Genomic DNA, 26,016 nt, shown 5'->3' with positions numbered 1-26,016 from the left:
TGGGTTTGAACCCTTCACCACCTTGGCTTCGTGAAGTGGCCCATGTTACCCTTCACCTTCATTCACTTCCTAAGCACACTACTCCAGCCTCGGTCTATCGCCTTCAGTTTCACGACCTCCGCATGGAACTTTGCGATAGTGCCTTTGTATCCACTTTTTTCTCTCGGACTGACCATGGGGTCAGGCGTGCCTTCGTCATTGGCACCCATATCTTTCGATATTGGCTTCTGCACATTCCTCAGTATTTATGGCTGAGCTTTTCACCTTGTATCAGGCCGCGGAGTACATCCAGTGACACAGCCTTCCCAATTGTGCCCTCTGCTCAGACTCTCAGTGCCCTCCAAAGTCTCTGTGCACTGTACACTGCTTATCCCTTTTGATTATTATAGCTGCTTCACAACTTGGGCCATCTGTATCTACCCCTCCACCACCAGTTTTTCTGAACTACACAGGTAGGAGTTATACTTACAACATATTCTGTACTTCCGAAATTATCCTGGCCTCGACCTACGGTTACCTACTGTCCCCACACCCACTGCCCAACAGTTTCCACCACCTGTGTCCTATAACCTCCTCGCAGTTCAGTTCTCGAACCCTCACTGTGCTCACTCTTTGTGAATGCACCCACCATTCTTTTCCTGTCTATGCTTCTCTCCTTTCGTGCTCTGTGTTCACCTTCCTCTTGCCCCACAGCCTACCGGGAGCCTTGTCCTGGGATCTTCTAGTCCTTGCATGTTGCGGCCCAGACAGCACATTTCTCTCCCCTCCACCCATACTGTGCTCTCCCTTCCTCTTCCCTGTCCCACTCTAAGTTGCTGCGTTCAGTGCAACACTTACAGTGTGTGTTTTTTCTCTCCTTTCTTTCCTCAAAAGGCTTTGATCAAAATTTTAGTGTGCAACAGTCTTTTCCTTGAGCCTGTCTGCAATGCACCATGTCATCTTTACAGTGAACAACTATATTCTTTTCATAACTGTTAAAATTCCAAACTGGACGTTTCATTGTTCGAAGATGAGAAGTGGCTCTTTTTTTTTATCAAAACATTGAATGCCAACCAATTGTGGGTACTTCAGACCTGTGACAAGCCCAGTGATATACCATAACTGATATCTCTCCTCATGACACTCAACAAGTTTCATCTTCCATTGAGCTGTAATGCTACAAACAAATGAATAACTGCGTGTTAGCATAGACTGGTGTGGAATCCATTTTGTGAGCGAGGTGGCGCAGTAGTTAGACACTGGACTCACATTCGGGAGGACGACAGTTCAATCCCGTGTCCGGCCATCCTGATTTAGGTTTTCCGTGATTTTCCTAAATTGCTCCAGGCAAATGTCGGGATGGTTCCTTTCAAAGGGCACGGCCGACTTCCTTCCCCGCCCTTCCCTAATCCGATGAGACCGATGACGTCGCTGTCTGGTCTCCTTCCCCAAACAACCCAATCCATTTTGTTCATCTGCAGAGGGACCTAAGGATAATAGGGTGGACGCTGGAGCTATCACCCTAGCCTTGGATGGAATTTTTTTACCTGAAAAAGTTAAGGTCATGGTTTAAAGGTGTAATTGTCAAGCCCTGCTTTTATCCCAAAAGATATTTTTGGTGCCAGATGTTTGGACACGTGTCCTCTGGCTTAATAATGAGGCTATTGGTTGGTTGTGTGGCCAGACACATGGGGGCAGCTCTTGTGAACTACACCCTACATGTGTAGACTGCCTTGAATGCCATCCCCCTAATTCGCCAACATTTTCAGTTTTCAGTAGGGAGAAGAAAATCCAGGAATATAAAACACTTGACCACCTTTCTTATAAAGATGGTAAGAAACATCGATATGACATCAGACTTCACAAATAATCAAAATTTACACCTAGCACAGTGACAAGGTGTGAAAGAGCAACTTCTTTCCCTAACTACATGTCAATACCTGTTATTAAGTCGGGGGAAGGGACACTGGCTCCTTCAACCTTACACCCACAGCACCAGTAGTGCAGCCAGAGTTGCCTTGTCCTCCTCCAGCATCATCAGGAAAGAGGACACCTGCCAAGGTGCTCCCTCCCAGGACAAAACAGATGAGCAGTCTACACCAACTAGTGGCTGACAAGCCACAGACTATGGGTCATAGGAAAGAACAATTCTCTTCTGACCCAGAAGTCAGGATAGGAAAATCCTCACAAACCATTATAGGGACAAGGCTAAATTGAAAATTAAACTGAATTCTGCTGTTCCAGTCGATAAAACTACCACCCGTCCCCGCAAGATGGAGGCTATGAACACCAATGAAAAACCACACATTCATGTGGAGCACGACTCAGCAGCAAAGTAATTCATTATGCCTGTTTCCAATTTGCTGCTTTCTCAGACCCCAATCTTTCTGATGCTTCCTCAATGTAAATATAATGATTACCTATGTAAATGAAATGGTTACCACTGTCACCTGACTGAACTCTGTCAATTAGTGGCTATGTGCTCTGCAGCTGGTGTGGCACTTCAAGAGTGTTCTCAGAACCCCAACTACCTATTACTAAAAATTACAAATCCTACTGTACAAATTGTATTAACACCGAGAGGGCATTTGGAGGAGATTGCTTGCTGATTTGATCTGACCCTTTCAGTGAGCATGTGCCACTTAAACCCTTAGTAATAACAGCATAAAATGCATCCTCGGTTTTTGCAGTCTTATTTGATGAGGAGGAGAGTTTCCCTACCAGTGATGGGAGGATATATTTTTTTCCCATCCTGGAGTTGGGAATGACCCTCAAATTTCAATTCAATATTTTATCCTGATTGGACTACTGATGCCTTAGCTATGGGTTGGTAGTGCAATCAGTACTGAGCTTGTTATAACTGATCCATCACAGTCTTACATTTCCTGATGGAAGGGAATTTTACAACAAAATTGAATGCATCTTTATGTTTGGTTTAAGGGATGGCACTGTCATGTGTTTTTAAATTTTTATGTGTGTATTTTATTTATGTAACAGTTTAAGCTAATTAGCTCTGTAGCCCATAGTGTCTGCATTTTCTCAACACAATTTAGTCTCTTGCCCAATTTTAGTTGTACTGTCTGTGACAACCCATCTTGGTGTATCCTTCAGTGTCAAGCTACAGTTTTAATGGCCTGGGTTTTTTATCTCACTTTTAACTATCTGGCTAAAACTATTGTTATGTACATCATCAACCATGATGATGTGGTCATAGATCTTGGGGCTGACAGTTCCCCTCTTCTCATTTCATATATTTTTGTCATTTTCCTGTGAATAGAGGGACTGATAACTAAGTAGTTTGTAGTAAATTTCTTTCTAATGTGATGTTTCAACTTTACGTGTGCGCGTGCGCGCACACACACACACACACACACACACACACACACACACACAAAACTGCCAACCTCCCACATTTCGGGCTGGAATGGCGTTGCGGCCCAAGATGCTGGGTAAACAACTGTGTTCAGGAAAGTTGAAAAATACATTTCAATTTCAGTAATTCTGTGACACTATGAACATGAAAGATATTTATTCAGTATCAGCAATTCCTGCCAGGAGTTTCCATTGCTTATTTTTACTCAGTATCATAATCATCTATCCCTTCAAATATATTTTTAATCCACCTTTTATGTCCTGGCGCAATTTTGCTTAGTAATTTGGGCTCTTTCTACCTCAGATGCATTTTCAGTTTAAATAAAGATAAACATTACCATCAATAACATGCTTTCTTATAAATTTCATTTCATAGGTGTCATTGGAGATGTTTTCAATTTTACCAATAAAAAACTGAACCTACTTTTCATAGGAAACTTCACTATAGCGAAATAATTTTAGTTGAATTCTTGAACATCTTTATCGTTCTCCTTGTCTATATCTTCAGTTTCATTTGACTTAGGCTGTTCATAACTGGTAGGTGCTCTGGATGTAGAATCAGAATCACAAGATTGGGACTATCTGCTTTCAGCATTGTCACAATCAAATTCATTGAAGTCCATGACAACTATACATTTTCCTGCAATTAATGCCAGGTGCTTTGCTTATTGCAGCATTCCTTTTGTTTCACTAGAGTGAACCTGTTTCAATTGCATTTTGAAGGCTGCTGTCCAAGAAACTTGTGGTGAATTGATGTCTTGTGTATCTGTTTCTTACTAAATCTATGAAATGACTTTATTGTGGCAGAAAAGAAAAATTCTTGCTGTTCCAAACCCAGATGCAACATTCAATTTAGTGATAGCTATCTTTTCAAAGATTCTTTCCAACAATGTAAGAGATTCTGATTTTCCTCCCACCCCCTATTCTTCTTTTTCTAATAATCTACCACGTTTCTCCAAGCAGGTTTTAGAGGCCTAAGAAAGACCACACATGTGGTTGATACAAGAGAGTAGAGTAAGGTGGTAGAAGCATAAATTGAATATCATGTTCCTGGCACAGCTTAATCATGTTAAGTGATGTATGACTCGGAAGATTGTCACCTATAATCACTTTGATCAAAGTGCTGGCATAATGAAGACAAATTGAATAAAGCACAATTCAAACACTTTTGGTCAAACCAACCACGTTGGTCCCTGTTATTACCTGCACCTGAAATCCAAATAGCATAGAGGTATTTTGCTCTGAAAATTGTGTAAGATGGGAGGACTGTGCCATCTGCAGCCACTGCTGTCATTACCCTAATACTTAGTTTAGAACTAATCGCAATCCTTTCAGGACATCTTGCACCTTGCTTCACTATTACGAGGGACATTCCAAAAGTAAGTTTCATCATAGTTTTTCACACAGAAACTTTACGGCAAAAAAAAGCAGCACGGTCTCGTGCACATTTTTCGACATAGTGATATTTGTTGTTGTGTACAATCAGTTCAAAGAAACCCTCTGGTAAACATCTGTGCCCTGCGATGCAAGAAATTTTTGCACAGCCTTTTCCATCACAGCACATTATTTTCATTCATCGAAATTTTGGGACACCCACTTCATTCATCATCTACACTGTGCCTTGCTTCTCTGAACATGCAACCCCAGCATTTGATGATACATGACCTGTTCATCATACACACTTTGCAGGCGTTCATAGTTGACACACACTGGGTTCTCATGCCCATTTACATCAGATAACAGCACACACTTCCATTGGTGACCATGTTGTCAGGACACATCTGTCTACCATTGTAATTCGTGCTCGAACAACCTTGGGCATGCCGGTCGGCTGCTACTCTCTCCTCTTCAGCACTCCCTGTGCATGCATTATGCTTCCTCTGTCAGTGCCACTTATGTCATTAAACCAGCAGTGGATGTGGGTTCATATAGCATTTATTTGTATCAGTGGATGTAGCACCTTCTCTTTCAAAAACAATGACAAAACTTACTTTTGGAACATCTCTTGTACTTTCACTTGTCCAGGATCATCACAAAAGTTGGTCTCATCATAGTTTGTAATTTTGGAGAGAGGAGCAGTGTTAAAGTACACTTCAAGGTTCTTAAAATAACCATTCACTGTTTAACAGATAACTTCTGCCTGTACCCTCTTTAAATTTTCACTTACTCCGATAGTTCTTTTTTTTTTTTTTTTTTTTTTTTTTTTTTTTTTTTTTTTTTTTTTTTTTTTTTTTTTTTTTCAGGAAACATTTTAGCCCCTTATGACCCAGTCAATTGCCACAAAATCATTTTTCAATCTGCCCTTCTTGGTTAAGAGAGGCCAATATGATGTGAACTCAACATGCAAAAGTTGGCCTGGATGCTCATGCTCAGCAGTAAATTTATAAGGGTACAGATGCAGGACCTTTTTTCTATAATGCTTTGATGTGGCAGTATTTTAATTCCCTTCTGCACAGATGAATGGCCTTGAGATTACATTGGAGTTTGTTCCAGGCTTTTCTTCACTCGGGCAGCGTTTTCTGATATTCACTCTTTTTTTTAGGTAGTTACAGCCATTTTACTACTAAGTTTTGCATTGTATGATTTGCTGGATGTTTTACCAAACCATGTCCAGTTTTAAACTCTTGGGCAAACAGACGTGTGCTTCATGTAACACTGGGCAGTGAACACAGGCTGCTTTATCATGAGCACCATTTTGTGTTGCATTCAAGCACACAGTGAAGTACTCGGGACAGAGCATGTGGGAGATACAAGTGCACAGATATGTTGCAGAAATAGACTGGTCTATTGAAATCACAGTTTCGAGTATTTTCTGTGATGTAGCCTGTTGCTCTGTTTGGTAACAAAGGTTCACTCCACACTAGTGTTATAAATATTTTCCATTTTTGTCATCCTGTATGTTATTTTATGGAATGCAGAGTGTGGAGACAAGATTGATCTGTAGCATAACCCGTGTTCTAGGTTGTGGTGGTAACTGTTCGGTTGTGAGTTTGAAAAGCCAGTTAATGTGAATAAAGAATCTTACAAGGAGACATTAAGGATTGGCCCTCTTTGATTTTCTCCATATTTCAAGGAATTTGAACATCAGTACCTGGATATCAATTTGAAAAGCAGGACAACATAATTTTAAAATAACAGAAAGGAATAGCTTTTGAAGATTATGTTTCTGAATATTGTTAAGTATAAAATGTTTTGTGCTTATTAACATAGTTGCCATTAATGGAGTGAATAGTGTAAAAGTATAGTAATTGTGAAGTCCTGATTAGTGTCTCATTACTAGCACTTTTTAAAAATTATGGATCTATTATGAAATGGATAGAAGAGTGTGTCGATCCTTTATCTTGTGCAGTATAGTTTGATATTTTGACTTGTTGATGTAGCAATATTTACCATTTGGTTGTAGCTATTGCAGTTCATTCCACTGGTAGCACTACATAGGATGTCCTGGGTCTGCCTTTGGAATTTTTTTCCCCCCAAATTTTTCCTTCTAAGGCTTTTTTTTGAAGATGTTATTTTGAATGTGCCCAATTTAGTTTTTTTCTCTTTTGTATCATACTAATCAGTATCCTTTTCTCTAAAATTTCTGTTTAATATTTATTCTTTAGATTTCTTTTCAGTTGGGATATTGTTGTTACTCATGTCCATAGGTACAACTCTATTGTACTAAATTTTTTATTTTCCTGTTATCCCAAAACACCCTTCATAGCTATAGTGTTAAATACTCCAAATGTCTTGGAATGATTTTTTTGGTTTCTTTATTAAAGTGGTTGTTACTTAATAATATATTCTTATTTTTGATGGTTTGTTTGGTTATTGCACTTCTTGTTTTAATATCTATTATAATTCTTTCGTGATTTTTAGCTGACTCTTTCAGTCTGTGATCATCCAAGGTATCGGATTGTTTTTAACATATAGTTCACGTCCATCTTTGTCTGTGTTAAGACTGCTACATCAGCAGCAGATCAGTTGTAATTGGTTTTGATATCTTTGGTGCAACTTTTCATTGTTTGTATTGCACTTTCTATAAGTGAATTATATTAATTTATCAAACAATGGAAACTCCAGATTGGAATATCAATATTTTGTAAGGAAAAGATAGATTGTCACTTATGTAAAGATGATGCATTAAGTTGCAGACAGGCACAGTTAAGATACTTACACATTAGCTTTCGGCCACAGCCTTCCTCAGAAAAAGAGAGAGAAACATATACCATTCATTCACTCAAGCAAGCACACCTTCCACACACCTGACCTTGCACTCCGACAGCCCAGATCAGGCATTCTGGTCTGAGCTGCCAGAGTTGGCAGTTGTGTGCGTGAGGTGTACTTGCTTATGTGAATGAATGGTGTGTGTATGTCTCTCTCTTTTTCTGATGAAGGCTGTGGTCGAAAGCCAATGTGTCTTCTAATTGTGCCTGTCCACAACTTAACGTGTCACCTTTACAGTGAGTAGCAATCTCTCTTTCCTTAATCTTTACTATAGGTTATCTTTCTTGAGCTGACTGCAATTTAATTATGAAGAATTATACAAGACGCATTTCGCTGTTATTTACAGGTAATCTTCCATGGCTATTCTTCAAATTGAATACATACATTTGTACATTTTTGATTGTTTTAGATTAAAAACCATGTTTTCTTTATAAAGTTGGTCTGCAAGTTGCTTTCAGTGTTTCTTCACATGTTCTGCTCCTTTCCCTTTTGCTAGCAGTGGTTGGTGCTGAAAGGCTTCATTTCACATTTGCACTTGACACATTTTGCCATTCTGCAGTATTTCCTGCACTGCATTATTTACACTTCACTTTCTTAAACTGTTTCTCATTCCGCACTGCCACAGTGTTTGTTTGTTTGTTTGTTTGTCTGTCTGTCTGTCTGTCTGTCTGTCTGTCTGTCTGTTTTCGTTCACGTTGTGTGTGTGTTGGCAACCTGTGAAACTATTGTGTGTGTGTGTGTGTGTGTGTGTGTGTGTGTGTGTGTGTGTGTGAGAGAGAGAGAGAGAGAATTGTGAAATTTTCTTGTACATAGGTAGAGACGTGAGAGAATGGGGTGGGTTGATGGCCCCCCCACCCCCCTCCCCAGAGAGTGTGGGGGAGGGTAGGGATGGACCTGGACGGTGCTTATAGGACAGAATCTGGGAGGAGATGGTATTGGTAAATGGAGTCTGTGGTTATATGTGCACATTTGATGTTATATTAACTGGTCAATCAGTTTAAAGTTTCTTATAAGGTGAGGTGTTTTTTGTTGTTGTTTATCCTTATGATTTCCATGGCTGTGGCTGTAATTTTATGTTGGTGTAAGTGTTCTGCAAAAGTTGAATGATTTGTCCTATACTTCCACGCTCTTACATGTTCCTTGTATCTAGTGTCAAATATCCTCCTGGTTTGACCTATCTATCTTCTATCACATGTATTGCATTTCAGTTGGTATATTCCTGATTTCTGATACAGATCATATTTTCCTATTGTTTTTGGGAAATATTTCTGAATTAAGCTGTTGGTTTGGTGTGGTGTGCTATTTTTAAGCCTTGTTCTCTGAAAGTATTGGATGTTCTGTTGTGAATTTGTGGTTGTATGTCATTATGTACAGTCTTTTACTTTGTTTCTTTCACGCTTTGTGTAGTTTCTATTCTTCAGTTTTGTGTATTGGTTTGTGTGTGATTTTGTCCTTGTGTTGGTGACAGCCAGGTATTTGTTCTTTTCTGTTTCTTGATTTTTCTTGTTCAGCTTTGTTGTTCTTTGCATCCATTGTTTGAGGCTATTTGTATTATTGTATTCATTTGTAAAATTACTCGAAAAGGTCTGAAACACATCATTAGCGAACAGATAGACAAAAAAATACATAGTAAACCTCATAGTTGACAATAGAGAAAGAGGAAAAACAGTTAAATTTTTTGGACATCACCATAAAGATTCAGAACAACCAACACACATCTGACATATACTGAAAACTGACAACAACAGACAAATGAGACATCACACCACCCCAGTTCTCATGAGCAGGCAGCACTTAGATACATACTCCACAGACTAAACACAGTATCACTAGATACAGACAGTTCCAAAAAGAAATAAATACCATAATACAAACAGCCTCAAAAATGGATACAAAGAGAACTTAGTAACAGAGCTGAATAAAAAATCAAGAAACAGAAAAGAACAAACACCCAGTTGTCACCAACACAGGGACAAAATCACACAAACCAATACACAAAATACAACAGTAGAAACAATACAAAGTGTGAAAGAACCAGAAAGTAAAAGATAGTACACAATGGCATACAACCACAAATACACACACAGAATATTCAATACTTTCAAACAACAAGGCATAAAAATAGCACACCAAACCGACAACTCAATTCAAAAATACTTCCCAGAAACAATAGGAAAAAAACTGATGTGTATCAGAAATCAGAAATATACCACCTGAAATGCAATACATGTGATGGAAGATAGATGGGCCAAACCAGGAGGACATTTGACACCAGATTACAAAATTGCAGCCAGAGAAACAGACGTGGAAATCATAAAGATAAACAGTAACATCACCTCACCTTACAAGAAACTTAAAACTGATTGACCACTTAATATAACATTAAATGTACAAATATAACCACAGGCTCCATTTGCCACTACCATCTCCTCCCAGATTTTGTTCCATAATCACCGTCGAAGCCCATCCTTGCTCTCCCCCCCCCCCCCCCCTCCCCACCCCACCCCTCACCCCCCTGCCCCCTGGAAAAAAATATCTACCCATCCCCATCTCTCTCATGTCTCTACCTCCACACAAGAAAATTTCACAAATTTCTCTCTCTCTCTCTCTCTCTCTCTCTCTCTCTCTCTCTCTCTCTCTCTCTCTCTCTCTCTCGTGCGCACACGTTGGCAAACAGACAGACATAAACACTGCGGCAGTATGGAATGAGAAACAGTTCAAGAAAGGGAAGTGTAAATAATGCAGTGCAGGAAATACTGCAGAATGGCAAAAGCTGCCAAGTACAAATGTGACATGAAGCCTTTCGATGCCAACCGCTGCTAGCAGGGAGGGAAGGAGCAGAATATGTAAAGAAACACTGTAAGTAGCTTGCAGACCAACTTTATAAAGAAAACACTGTTTTAATATAAAACAATAAAAAATGCACAAATGTAGTATCCAATTTGCAGAATAACCATGGAAGAAGGTTTGTAAATAAAAGCGAAACATGTCTAGTGTAATTCTTTTTTAATTAAATTGCAGTCAGCTCAAAATGGGTAATCTACAGTAAGAGATTTTAACAGCTGCTGTGGAAGATGGTCACACAAACATATTATCTTTGATACATGATAATTATTTACCTTGTTTATCACTGGAGATAGTCTGTTACTGGATAAAAAACAATGACTTGTTGTATTTAAGTTCATGAATGTTGCTAATACAGTTGACATAATATTAATCACTTCTTTCAGCCTATTAGGAATGCACCACCTGGAAAAAAGTATGTACGCTGCCCCTGCAATTGTCTGCTTATTTGCAAGAGTTCATCACAGCGTATTGCTTGTCCTCGACCAAACTGCAAGCGAATAATAAACCTGGCACCAAGCCCTGTTACTCCACCAGTGCCAACGATGCCCGGCATGTGCCGTGTTACATGTGGACATTGTCATGACACCTTCCTGGTAAGGCGTTGAGTCATTCAAATCAGACCTAAAGTTTCACATGTTTCCTTAATTTTGGAAAGATAAACATAAATAATAGAAACGTAATGGTTAAATTTATAAATGTATTATCTAATGTTGTAAACAATAAGTGTAAGGTGGTATAGTGTGTGTAATTATTAGAGGAAAAACTGAACTCTAAAATATGGTTTGGCTGTGAAAATTAAAACCATGTTAGAGTGGAAGAGAGGCTTTTATTCACTAAGTGCAAGTGTGGAAATCACTGAGAAGACTGTAACACTCGGGGAAAACACAACGGATTCTTAGGTTTTGCGTGTTTCAAGCAGTTTCTGTGTTAAAGGAAAGAGGGAGATGGGGCACAGGAAAAGGTGAAAAGTAGTAGTGCAGGCAGTGGGAAGAAGCAGCTAATGGCAGTTTTGTATATGCTCGCATACTGATACAGCAACCACCACCATGTTCCATTAAAGTGCTTACTGTGACAGTCACAATATGGAGCATAAATAACAGATAGTTCTTTTTAGGTCACTTTCACAAGATTGCTTCTGATCTACCTGGCTTAAGCAACTCTGCCAGATTTTACAAGAAAATTGGTGACTTCGTAAATAACACTGTGCTTGGAGACATTGTACAATGCAGTAACCCAGTTGATTTTCTTAACTTTCTTCCTTATACTGCTTTCATGAATAGTACCTGTAAAAATAATCTTTTCAGAGAACATATTTAAGTATCTTGTATACCACCTTAAAACATAGCCCATAATTTTGACAATCTTAATGAACAAGTAATTCAGCCATAACATAGGAAATTTCTTCCAGATGTGCAGTACACTTGAGGAATTTTTCCTGACAGGTTTAATGTACATGAGGGGAGAACCAGCTGACTTCTTAATGTTTACAAATTTTAAATTCACGATGTATGTGCAATCCATCTCCCTGCCCCCCCACCCCCCCGCCCCCCCCCCCCCCCCCCCCCCCTCCCACGCACGCACCCACCATCTGGCCATCCTGATTTAGGTTTTCCCTGATTTCCCTAAATCACTCTAGGCAAATGCTGGGATGGTTCCTTTGAAAGGGCACGGCCGACTTCCTTCCCTGTCCTTCCCCAGTCCGATGAGACCGATGACCTCGCAGTCTGCTCTTCTCCCCGAAACAACCCTCACCCTCCCACGATATATTATATTATAAGGTTTGTTGTGTTTTTATTTTGCAGATTGGTATTCTTATAGATATGGAGTTATTTATTGATTGTGATTTTTTTATTTGTAATTCACTGTTGCTATTTGAGTTTACATATTTTCATTCTGTTATTTGGAGATACAGTAGTGAGTGGCACTTTGGACACTAGAAAATGAAATGCTAAGTGGAGAGGTTGGAACTTTTTCTGATACGCTCTTCTGTTTGAGTTCATTGGAGGGGTGACAGCACTGGAGGCAGCCAGAAAAATTGAAGCCATGCATAGGGAGAAGACCATTGGACAGAGTACAGCAAGAAAATGGTTTTCTCATTTTCAGGTTGGTTATTTTGGTTTCGGTGACTGTCCACATTCAGGAAGAACTTTGGAGTTTGATGATGAATCTTTAAACTCATTAATCCATAATGATCCATGCTGTGCACTCAAGAAATGGCAAATGTGATGAAATGTGATCATTCCACCACTGTGTGACATTTGTGTGTAGTGGGGAAGGTTCAAAACTCGGGTTTATTGGTACAGCATTCTCTAAGCCAAAATGACAAAAATCAGCAGGTATCCGTATATGCACATATGCTTGCTTGTTATCAATTTGCTCATGAACAACACTGACCATTACTACCCTGTATCTTTGCTGGTGATGAGAAATGATGTCTTTATGCTAAAATAAAGAAAAGAAAGGAATGGGTGAGGCTGAACAAAGCAGCAACTCCCTGTACAAAGACATGCACGCATCCCGAAAGATAGTGTTACGCAGCTGATGGAACAGGGACTATGTGATGTACAATGAATTGCTTCCCTGATATGTAATCATTGCTGCTGACATTTATTCTCAACAGCTGAGACATCTTGTGGATGTAACCCCAGAACAATGGCCAGGAAGACTGCATGAAGTGATGCTATGATACTATAATGCCAGCCCAAATTCTACTTCAGAGTCCACCAAAAAATGTATACACTCTTTATCAGGCTTTATTGAGATATTGATATTGTCATTCGAGTTGAGTTAAGAATGTGTTGTTGTATGGTCTTTGGCACAACAGATGTTAGTACTTTCATCTCGGTATTGAGGAAACAAGATGGTGGGAGCACGCTTGACATTCGATCAACGAAAATGTATTATGAAGTAGTTTTTCAAGTTTGATAATCTGTTGAAGTGCAACGTCTGTGGAGGCAGGAGTTTGAAACAGAACCGCCAACCTGCCTAACAATTAAACACATCATTGACAAGTTTGAATTCCATGGAACGATTTGTGATATTCGCAAAGGAGGATCCAGAACACAGGCGTACAGCTACAAATCTTGCTTCGTCAGCTCTCGTGGTGGAAACGTTTGTTAATTCTCCACAGAATCCTGCTAAGCAATGTGCACGTGAAATGGGGGTTAGCTGTTAAAGCATACGAAGAATTCTGAAAGCTGCAAAGTGGAAAGTTTACATTCCACAATTACTGTATGTGATTGTTGACAACAAGCCTGATTGCCGAATGCAATTTTGTAAATGGTATCAGCAAATGGTAATTGATGACAAACAGTTTTTGATGAAGGTCGTGTGAGGTGACAAGTCACAATTTAAACTTAATGGAACCATGAATCACATAACAGTGTTTACTGTGCACAAGAAAATCTGCATGTTTGTGGATAAAGCGCTCAATCTACGAGGGTTTCACGTGTGGTGTGGACTATCATCTAGGGGCTTAGTAGGACCCTTTTTCTTTGATGCTACTGCCACTGGATATATGTACCCGGAAATGTTACCACATCAGTCTTGCCAGGTATACATGTGTTTTATGGAACCAATGAAGAGGTCTTCTGCCAACAGGATGGGGCACCACCACACTACCACCTAGCTATACGAGCTTTTCTAGATGACAGTTTCCCAAGCATTGGATTGGACAAAGAGGGCCCATTGAGTTCCCTCCAGTCGCTACATCTAATGCCTACGGACTTCTACTGTGAACTGTGAAGGATAATGTCTATCAACATAAGCTACGCGTGCTGGAGGAACTTCGCCACGAGATTACAGTGATATATGCAGCAATCTCCACTGTAACATTGGCTGACGTAGTTGTGGCAGCTGCTCATCATTCTGTTATGTGTATGGCCACCAACGGTGCACGTTTTGAACATTTAAAGTAACCATGTGCTAAACTGAAGGTTGTACAACATGTGTGATCAACTATTAAATGTAAAATAAACGCATAAGTAATACTTTTCGCTCCTTAAAGTGTGTATACATTTTTCTGGCAGACTTTGTATACTGACAAGAAACACTATATGGGAGCTGGGTTGGGAAGTCATTCCACACCCACCGTATGCACCTGATCTTGCGTCATCAGATTTTTTGCCTTTTCTGCCCTCTGTCGAACAGCCTTCAAGGAACTTCCTTTCCAGATGAAAACACATTCCAAACATGGGCTGATGAGTTCCTTGCCTGAAAGCCCTGTTATTTGTAAAATTACAGAATTGAAAACGTACCTGAGCATTGGCAGACTGTTGTAAATAGTGAAGAAGAATATTTTATTGATGACTAAAGTCTCTGTTATGTGTATCTGTCGTGTTTGTTAAACTTATGGTAAAATTCTATGAACTTACATACCAACCAATAAATACAAGACAACTATATCTCTTTAGTTTAAATTTTGTGATTGCAGCCATGAAATGCAGCACATCAGTGGTTTCCTGTTTGTGTTGTGAGACCATAGTGTATTTGTATGTTAGTGGCTTAGAAGTTACATACCCTCTTTAAATTTGCATCAATCTCTCATAGAGGAATAATGCAGAGGGAACCTGCGTAAGAATCTATAAACAGGATTTTACCAAATTACCCTCCAGAACATGAAAGGAGGGTTAGATATCATATGGGTTGAAATAATTACTTGAGTTTCTATTTTCTTCAGTGATAAATTTTGAGGGTTTGCACTCTCATGTGACTAGCAGTAGTTTACATTTCTGTTTCTTCCCTTAGGTGGACTTGATTGTCTGTCATACCTTTCACTTCAAAAATGTTCCACCTAGAAGCACAGTGCAAGCTGTTACACACATATGCGTATGTGCAATGGAGTACTGAACACATGTGTAAAAGTGAAATAGGGTATCAAACAAAACTTAATAGATCTCAACCTCACTGTGTCAAAGGGTAGAACTGTATGCTACACTAGAGCCAGATTTAAATGCAGTTGTTGTTTGGATTGTAAGTACTGAATTGTAATTTATTGTTTCTTCAATTTTCTTTACAGTTTAATACACTTAATAATGCTCTTGCAAGGTGCCCTCATTGTCGGAAAGTGTAAGTATTTCTCAGTAAATCATGAAATAAAATACTTTGTGATGTTTTTCAGATTTGTTTTTTAATTAATGTTGTTTGTTAACTTCTAAGGTCATCAGTTGGACCAGACTTTGCTAGAGCCCGAGGGATAGTGTTTATAATAATTGGTCTGGTTTTCTTGGCTGTTGGCATTGGTGTAACGGTAAGTACTCAACATGCAATAAATACATTACACTGCCTATTGGTGATCCTTGAAACTCTCTCTCCATTATTGAAGCACAATGGCTAAAGGGAATGGCAACCAGAAATACTCATTGCATAGCCAAACAACAGTATGAGACTCTTGTGTAACAAACCACAGAAACACCAAAGATGTCTCAAGCAGCAGCTAGAAAGGGGGTGGGGGCTCTGTACAACAAGCCACTTTGCACTTCAGTGGTTCAAATGGCTCTGAGCACTATGGGACTTAACTTCTAAGGTCATCAGTCCTCTAGAACTTAGAACTACTTAAGCCTAACTACAGCACACACATCCACGCCCGAGGCAGGATTCGAACCTGCGACCGTAGCGGTCGCGCGGTTCTACACTGTAGCACCTAGAACCGCTTGGCTACCCTGGCCGGCTGCATTTCAGTGTCAGCTGGCTTTCACTGTAATACAAATAATCTGGCAGTTGTACATTTGTAGCATACAGGTTTTGATGACTTCATGACATGCCCATCAAGATGGTGGAACACTGTAACAAAGTAAGAATCATCCATACATAGCAATGTGTGCAAGTATAAAACACATTTTTTCATTCTGAAATCCACTCAAAATAAGTCAGTTTGAGGGAGTTTAGTGGTCAACAAGTGTAGCTGTGTTAGGTCTGAAATGCCTGTACTAATTTAATTTGCCTAGTATGACCTGTCGTTTTAGAAGATTGTGGGGCAGGAGGAGGTTGTGGATGATAGAGGTATGCCTCTGTTGGTCAAAAACTGTTCTTCCTCGTGATGTGCTCTAGGCTATTTAACTTTCGGTTGAAAAAGTATGCACTTCTGTAAGTAGCAACACAGGTCCATTCCTTATAGAATGAATAATTGCCAGAGGTTGTATAAATGGTGTTCTTGGTTTGTTCCTATGTCAGTTATGTTGTATAAACAGTTTGAACAATGATGAATATTGCACAGAAGTTGATCTGATCCAGAAACTCCTGGAAAAAAGCTGATGTGCTGGACACGCAGAATGGAGGGCTACAGTATTGATATAGCACAAAGTTGGTGTTAATGGCTATAACTGCATTCAATTTTGTGTCTAGAGGAAGTGAAAATAATATTCAGAGATCAGTGTACAAATAAAAAGGTTCCCAGTGAGATGTGAAAGCAGTGCTTCTGTTCAGCGTAATTGGTGTATATCTATCACAGTTTGGGTGTTGATTGTGACCTTCATCTCCAAAAATCACAAAATTCTGAGAGATTAGTCCAGTTTGTACACCACCACATGACTCAGGGCAACCTGCCACAGGCTTCAAGGTAGTCAACGAAATGCGATACTAAAACATAAGGCTTTAAGTGCCATTGTTGGGTGTTGCATGCTGGTAAAGAATGGATGCACCCAGATCACCAAAGAACAATGGAACTTTATTAACACAACGCATCAACTGAGTTCAGTAAAAGAAGCTTCAGATATTAATATGACACAGTGCACACTAACAGTTTTTTAGAACATAAAAGACATATTGTTTATGCTAGCATAGTCCTAAGTTAATTACTCTGATCTGTCCTAATAGAGTATCAGTGATGGGTCAGGAAATGTTTGTATGAGGACATGGTGATTGTTGCACTTATGACTTAATGGTTCGGACACTTTATGGGAGGCAATAGGCTCCAAGTCGTGTGCAGAACTGCTTACGGTGGATGTAGTACCACCTGGTTCCTTGGTGATTGCTGAGGTGTGAACTTCTGGGGTTGGGTTGCCAGCATATTGGAAGGGCAGCAACTCACAGTAGAAAACTGTGTAGTTGGTGGCTGGACTGTAGGTGCTGGCCAAAGTTACAGTGTCCCTCTTTGTTATGGAAAAGATGGCAGAGCCATCTTGTTGCTGTCTGTGGCTGTGATATAGATGATAGCCGAGGATACGGCATTCCTTGGTCCCTGAGGGAGAGATGGCAGTGCCATCATTGAAAAGAAGTGCCACCTGAAGGGAGGAGGCTTCCCAGGGACAGTGGATCCAGCAGTGGGTTCCGGCATTGGTGGAGACATGGACCTGGAAGCAGGGCCAAAGGCAAGTAGTGCACTGGCAGCCTGAAGGGAGGTAGGTCCATCTGCTTGAGAACTGGAAGGAGCTGCCCTAGATAACAAGAGACGTGCAGGGTTGCTGTCAAGTAGGGACTCCTGGGGTCACTCAAGGTGCTGTGACCTTTCAAAGCCATGCTTGTAGTGAAACTTCAAAGTCCGAGGAACAGGAGTTGGGGGGGGGGGGGAAGTCCAGCTGGTGACCTGGAGGGTGGCAAGACAAGAAGTGCCAGGCACTCTGCATTGAATGGAAGATCCTAGAGTTCACAGGAGCAACAATAGCTGGAGGTGTTTGGGAGTGGTGACCAAACTGGGGCGGTAGAGGGCGAATTCCTGCAGAAGGCGTGATGCACACTGTGAAGTCTTCTGCTGGAGAAGTAAGCAAGAGTATGAAGCCAACATGTCCCACTCTGGAAAGGAAGGAGCCCAGGAGAGGTACAGAGGCACCGAGGCTGTGGGCTGAGTGTCAGTGATGGGGGGAAAGGAAGGTGTAACAGAGGATGGGCTGTCGGTAGGTGAAGAGCTGCATGCAGTAGACACAGAAGAGAACAGAGCAACACTAATATAAGATGGAGAGGGAGAGTTTGAGTGGGCAGGTGCCATGGATATCGAAAACAAAGGAAAGAATGTGACTGGGGGGGGGGGGGGGTTGTGGTTCACTGGTTTGTTGAGTGGGCCAGTGGTGAGGACGTTAATGGCACTGGAGCCTGAGGAGATGCTGGAGGTAGAAGGGTCAGGATAGGCCAGGGGACAATCATTGTGGAATGCTGAGATCTGGAGGAAGTGTCAGCTGTGTGAGGGAGGCAGATCGCAAGTCAGGTTGAAGCTGTGTCGTTCCTGCTGGGGCAGTGTCGGGATGGGCAAGCTCCCATTGAAGCAGCTGGGAGGTACGCTGTAAGAGCTGTGCCTGAGGCAGAAGGTGTGCTGACATGTCTGTTGCTTGTAGTGGCGCCACCACCCTACATTGTAGTTGAACCAGTTTAATAAAGCCCTGGAGCAACTGTTATACCTGCTTTCCCTGTAACTGTAAAATCCGAGTTAGTGAAAGCTGTGGTTTTGTATTAACCATGAGCATTAATGATCATAACCACGTATAAATCTTGGTTTATTTATTCCACATAAATGTACAAATAGTGTCAAATATTCAGTCACATGAAATAGTTACAAGTGAACGGAATAGAATCAGAGTTGTTTTCAGTTAATAGCACAAGCATTGTTTTAAAACCCCCATAACACTGGAAACAAAACAAAACACAACATGTTTCACTGTCCACTAGACAGAAAGAGGGCAAAGGGAGCAGACGAGATGATCTGTAATCATTATACTTTTTATAGCAAGTATGTGAATACTCGTATGAGAATTTCATTGCATTGATACAACATCAAGGAGTAAGTAACTTGTAACTCTCACACTGCAAAATCTCCAACAGAAAATGCAGTACTAAAGAATTTGAAAATGACAGATATACTAGGGCTACTACAGAAGCAGTTAGTGAAGCAACTATCAACATGTCCCTAGAATGGTAAGACTGAAGAAAGTCACTAATGTAGCTGGGAAATGTTTGTATGCAAACATAGTTTGTGGTTGATTCACTTATGATAACTCAGTGGTTTGGATGTGATATGTAAGGCCTTGGGCTCCATCTGGTGGGCCATACATGTGGCCGACATAAAGCACGGAGTGTGCTGTGTGGTCAGTGAATGATACTCCAATTGAAGGAGTGTGTAGCAGTTGACGTTACGCGTAGAGAACTGTCAGCTTCCAATGTTGATTACCTGTAGAGCAGCTGGCCAGTGTCTTATAAGGTTGTCCTGCAGAAGAATACTGAGAAAGCATGGTGATGGTACATGACTTGCAGAGGCAAGACAGTGTCAATAACAGCAGCCCCACTTACAGCAAATTTAGCACCATGTGGCACTGTGGTTGTTGCTCAGGGTGTGTTCTCCTGCATGTGGGATGCTACTTGAAGCGTGGTGTGTGCAGAAACTACGTCTGTCTCGTCCAAATCTTGCTGGAACAGGGATGGAAAAACAGCACAAATAGCACTGATTTATCGCAATGGTACATCTTCCAGTACTATGTATACAGGATTAACACCAGAGAATTGGAATACATTAAAGCAATCAATCCCACAAATATTATGGACATATTTTTGGTTGATTACCTCAGACCACAGATAATTTTTGTGTGAGTAAAGCATCCTACATCGCCCTCAGCTTGAACAAGTAGTTCAATCACATCCTAGCATTGGTGTGGCCCAAGATGGGATGGATGGGACTCGGCTCTCTACAGGTTGTTGCAGATTAGGACTTTGCTGTGAACCCCATGTTCTATTGGAACAGAATCTGGTAACTGACACAGTAAGGGTCGTAGGCATTGTGTGAACAGTGTTGACTTGCATTGCTGATGACAACAATGCAGCCCTCCTTTTGGTGCTGTGAAAAGTGGAGGCTAGGTGATTCTAACATCCATGTGTCGTACAAGAGGCCTGGCAGTGGGGCGACCTCACGGTTGTGGTGGTGAGATCATTCTGGACAGGAATGGAGCTCGTGCATTGGGCTAGCCAGTAGCATCTGGAGAGCATGGCTGGAGGCTAATGGTGCAGAAACAGTGTCTCAGGGCAGCAGAATTGACATCTGGGCTGTCCGTCTCATTTTGAAACCTCTCATACATTGGCTAGCAATTCCTCCAGACTGAGGACATCAACCTGGAGTAGTTCAGGTAGGTCCTGTACCAGTTTGTCCTGTATAAGGATATTTGCTTCTGTCTTGCTAATTTATCTGGCACGTGAGTGGACATATGGCATCAACTGATTACTATGAGACAAGACTGCCGTGGTTGTTCAGGGAATTGATAGAGCTACAGCCATTCAAATACCACATGCACTTTCGTGGCGGTGTTCGTAGCGACAAGCAATTCGCTGTAGAAACGGCTTACGAAGTCACCGCCACACTTTTAATAGCGGGCCGACCGGTCCGCTGGAACAGTGAACGGAAAGATGAAAACCCAAACACTCTGATTAAATAAAAGTCGGTACTTATCTTTATTAACGAAGATACAGAAACAGTAGTGAACTCCGTGTCTACAGAGATCTGTCTAGTTCGAGTCGGAGCGGCTAGGTCAGCGTCGGCTGACGACAAACAACTACTCTGCTGCGATGAACACACAATTGACTAGCAAGTACACAAATCGGTGGCGAGTATACAACTGAGCGGCGGATACAGAACTGTCCTAGTGCTCGCGACTCCAGCGCTTAAGAAGCCAGAAGCCAGCGGTGGCGCGCGCAGACTTGTGGCGATTTCCTGTATCGCTGGCGTTGCTTATGCGGACGGCGTCCGGACTTTGATGCTGCCAACCTTTTGGCAGCGGGCTCGGTTGGCATTACCGGCTAGGATATAACATGCACAATGTTGTCACAGTGAAGATAGAAGTAATCAGATACAGATAGTTAATCACATTGCTCATTTTTAATTCCCTATGCTTCGTCAATGATGTTAGCTAATGTTTTGTCCCACTCACAGCATTGTAAGCCATGCTATTAGGTCCCATACTAACAGCAGCATTGGAAACAACAATGTGTTATAGGAAAAAAGCAACATTATGAACATGACAGCTGCTCATTTCATTTGCAGCAATTTAAGCTGTAGTATTAGGTCTCAACCCAATCACAATATCAAAGTTGTGAAATATGTGGGGAAAAAAATGATCAGATGGAGCAGTTGTCATTGATTGCTGTGCATTATCACCCAATTGGCTACAAATGATGACAGTAAATTGCTAACAGAAACACACAATGGAAGAACTGTAGACAGTATAATTGCACTTAAGCCAAGCAGCAGACAGCATCTGTGATTTGTCCAGCTGCAAGTTGATGGTGCTAGTGTGCTGCATGTTAGTTCCTGCAGTTGGTATCAAATGCAAGGTTCAGTTGCTATCAATGCCAGAAATGGTACAAGTGTGGTCTGTACTGAGGTGGCTGTGTCTGCCTTGGGGCGTCTCTATTTATACACTAAATGTGCATTAAAACCAATAAATTGCTTCTTTTAAACAGGAGAACTTCATGAAATAGCTCTAGAATTGAAGTTCCTGACAAGCAATATTGTTCTAGAAGATTCTGAACTTACTCAGTTCCACTGACAGACCGTGACAGAGAAGGTCTCTGCCCATTTGTATTCAGTGGCAATGAGGCCAATCCAGAAGAGAATCTCACTTTGTTCTTCAAATACACCTGCACCATAGCTGACATGTTTTTGGAGATTGATCTTGCTGGAAACACGAATCCCTCAGGATATAGTTACCTTTGAAGCACCCCAAGTCCAAGTCCACAAGTACACACACACACACACACACACACACACACACACACACACACACACACACACACACACACTAAAAATATAAATATGCATTGTGTCTGGCAGAATTTAATATTAACCTTGGATACTTTCCACACACCAAATAATTGCCCAGTATGAGTACGTAGACTAATGGTGTCCAATTGTCCAATTTGCCTCATATATATATCCAAATTATCTCAGAGTGTTTGTGTGCGTGCACATGTAGTCATTGTGAAATGACTCTTGGATATATTTGTAGCAGATTGGACACTATTGGTCTACATAGTCTTAGTGGACCATAATTTGGTGTGAAAAATACTGATTCACTGGAAAATATTAAAGTCCGTAAGCCATACTAGAAATTTTCTGCAACAAACAAAACTTGGTGGAATCAATTACCACAAAACTTCCACTTTAGGGCCACTTTTTTTTTTACACGCAGCGTCATGAAGCCAGAGCTAAACTGTGCCGAATAACTGAGGAAACACAGTACTGTGTAAAAAGTGTAAAAAAAAACTGCATTGAACTAAAAAACAATTGCCATGCTGTGTTTTAAGTTCATTATCCTTGACTGGTGCTGATGATGCCAATTTCCAGTTCGTACAAATCTACTGGATTTTCCAGTATCACTATATTGCTTTCTCTCTCATTGTGCAGTGCACACAGGAATGTCATACTGTGCTACAGCCTCTGATGCTGTCAAATTCCCTTCCAGCACAAGTGTAGTAACGCAGTCACAAATAGCCTGTTGACAATCAGGCATGGCGCATGGATAAAGTGGCTGGACTCAAACCCAGGTGGTTCAGGTATCTGACCCTGAATTGTTTACAGTCATTGGCTATTATAGAATAATTGGTGAGATTACTCCTGAATGATGTTAACCTTCAGGTAAGGTGATCATACAATGAAGTTAAGCAGTGTAGTCTCAAAAAGTCTACATTTAAAGTTTTTAGGTCACTTGCTTTTTGGAAAAAATCAGTCAGTAGTAATCATGTTTCAGTCCTTTACTACTTTCAACTGGACAGTTGGCACAGCAATCAGATCACTTACTTAATGACCAGGATATCATGGGCTCAAATCTCCATGCTTAAATTTATTTTTTTGTGTGTATTAAAAACTGAAGATTAACTTTACTTTGAGGAAAAAGTATGGTGTGGTGTAATGCTATAAGTAAGAATAATAGAGTGTGTGACTTTAGATAATCATCATATATCCTTTTCATTCAGGCATTCCCTGGGCATTAACTATGCCCAGATGCATTTTTGGAAATGTAATCTAAGTTCATTCTGTTATTAGGGGAAATAAATGTACATGCTCCAAAGGGTCTTCTATTAAATATAATGGGGTAGAAGATTGTGTCTTTGAATGCTTTTATGGCATTTATCATCTGATAAATTGTCAACACAACATTCAAGAAGAGATTGCCCAATTGATAATGTGAAATAAACATTACAGTTATCTGTTTTTCAAAACTAATGCCAAGTGATCTGTTCACTTTTACAAGTATTACTTTTGGGTGGTCACCAATCAGTAACAAAGTGTTTAAAAATCTGTGTGCCATTGAGTATAGAGTCTCTTGTCCAGAATTCAGTAATATAATCATTACAAAATGTCTTGGGGTCATGCTGTTGCTGTTGTGTAGACTGCTTAATCAACTTTTGTTTTACTAGACTCTGATGCAGTTATTATTATTATTATTATTATGTTTCTTGCAGAAGTCAGTGCCATTCCATGGGTATTCTAACAGCAAATGTTGCTACAAGTTTTATTGTACTTGCCGCAACTTACTGACAATCATTCGTTTACAGTCTAGAAACATCTATTGTGGAAAATTAACTGCCTGTCATTGAAATAGGTCAATGTTTTCCATATAGTAGCTGTCCCTTATGTCAAGGGATAAAAAAGTTAGTTACGTGTTCCATTGATCAATAGCATGGAAAAACCGTTATGATGTGGAACGTGTCAAATGCACAAGAAATGCTCACAGGAAACAAGTTTTTACATTATAGTGTTATACCTAAATATTTCTGTTATCTATCCCATTGCCTTAAATGGCACAAAATGCATATATTATATCTCCAGATTTATTTACTCATATTCAAAAATTCATCTATGGTATAGGAGTTGTCAAGGAGGTATGATTTCAATGTGTTTTCGGAACTATTACTGCTGTCTGTGACACTTTATTTCATCTGGTAATTTATCAGAAAGTTTTATAGCAGCATATTTTACCCCTTTCTGTGCCAAAGATAGGTTAAGTAAAGGATAGTGTAGGTCTTTCTTTTTTTCTGGTATTGTAATCATGAATGTCGCTGTTGATTTTAAACTGGTCCATGTTGTTGAGAAAAAATTTCATTACTGAGTAAATGTACTGTGAAGCAGTTGTAAGAATTCCTAACCTTTTAAACAGATGCCTACAAGATGTGTGACTATGAACCTCACATTTTATTTTAACTACTTCTTTTTGAGCAGTGAATACCTTTTGACTAAGTGTTGAGTTGCCCCAAAATATTATTCCGTTTGACATCAGAGAGTGGAAGTATGCAAAGTATGTTAGCTTACTAATTTTTACATCCTCAAAATTAGCAATTACTCTGATTGCAAAAGTTGCTGAACGTAGTCGCTTTAGGAGATCCAAAATATGAATTTTCCAATTAAGATTCTCATCTATATATACACCCAAAAACTTAGTATGCTCTACTGTGGCTGCTGACTTCTTTTGATGTGTTAAGTTTATTGAAGGAATTACACTTTTTGCTGCAGAAAATTGAATGTATTGTGTTTTTTCAAAGTTCAGAGCAAGCCCATTCGCAGAAAACCAATTAATAACTTTTCCAAAGAGCTTATTTGTATCATTTTCTATCAGACTTTCCTTTACTGGATTAATAATTATGCTTGTATCATCAGGAAACTGTCAGATCAGCATCTTGTTTCATATAAGAAGGGAGGTCATTCACATATATCAAGAACAGAAGGGGACCGATGATCGAACCTTGTGGTACACCTAATGTAATTTCACCCAAGTTAAATGAAGTAGCAAACTCCTTTGAATCACTTGAAGTGTATAAAGAGACTTTCTGCTTCCTGTTATGTAGATATGACTTAAACCACTCATAAGCTGTTCCATGTATAGCATAGAATTGTAATTTCTCTTAACATAATGTCATGGTTCACACAATCAAATGCTTTGGATAAGTCACAGAATATTCCTACTGGTGACATTTTACTATTTAAAGACTCTGTTATGTGGACAGTGAAATTGTATATTGCTGTCTCAGTGGAACAACATTTCTGAAATCCGAACTGTGATTACTAAGAATCCCATTACTGTTGAGATGGCTAGCCGTTCTCGAGTACATTACTTTCTCAAAGATTTTTGAAAATGCTGTAAGAAAGGATACTGGCCAGTAATTATCGACATCTGTGGTTTCCCCCTTTTTGTAGAGAGACCTGACAATGGCATATTTTAACCTGTCTGGAAAAATACCCTGAGTCAGTGATGGATTACATATGTGACTCAAAACATCAGCTGTAATTGCTCCACATTGTTTTAATAGCTTGTTAGAGATGTCATCTACTGCAACAGAACATTTATTTTTCAAAGATTTAATAATTTTCCTGATTTCACAAGAGGTTGTTAGATGAAACTTAATTTGACTAAATTTTTTCAAAACTGACTCTTCCATGTACTGCCTGGCTTTTTCTTTTGAACTATTCTCACCAATTTTTTCTCCTACACTTAAGAAGTGATTATTAAATACATTGGCTACCTGTGTGCTGTTGGTTAAGGTGGTCTCATCCTCTTTAACAGTAATACTACCTACCCCAGTGTTGCAGCTTAACTTCGGCCCATTAATGTAGAAAGCCTGCAGGTTGAACATTGAACTAGAATTACGACCAGCAAAAAATTCAATGTTAAGGGCCTGCATTGTGTATCTGTAGGTAACACTAGC

The 26,016-nt window shown here is 40.1% G+C and overlaps 1 protein-coding gene across 2 annotated transcripts in view; it reads left to right on the top strand.

Annotated features, from left to right (window-relative positions):
- Positions 1 to 26,016, top strand: part of LOC126473554 (type 1 phosphatidylinositol 4,5-bisphosphate 4-phosphatase) — a 46,731-nt gene that overhangs the window by 11,250 nt on the left and 9,465 nt on the right. For both annotated transcript variants that reach the window (XM_050100685.1, XM_050100684.1), the window contains exons 3-5: positions 10,791 to 11,000; positions 15,425 to 15,474; positions 15,565 to 15,655. In XM_050100685.1, the coding sequence (XP_049956642.1) occupies positions 10,791 to 11,000; positions 15,425 to 15,474; positions 15,565 to 15,655 (351 nt within the window). The remainder of the gene's footprint in view (positions 1 to 10,790; positions 11,001 to 15,424; positions 15,475 to 15,564; positions 15,656 to 26,016) is intronic.

This window comes from Schistocerca serialis, chromosome 4 (assembly GCF_023864345.2).
Source record: "Schistocerca serialis cubense isolate TAMUIC-IGC-003099 chromosome 4, iqSchSeri2.2, whole genome shotgun sequence".
NCBI lineage: Eukaryota > Metazoa > Arthropoda > Insecta > Orthoptera > Acrididae > Schistocerca > Schistocerca serialis.
The sequence above is the reverse complement of the archived record's forward strand: the minus strand, read 5'-3'. Positions and strand labels throughout refer to the sequence as shown.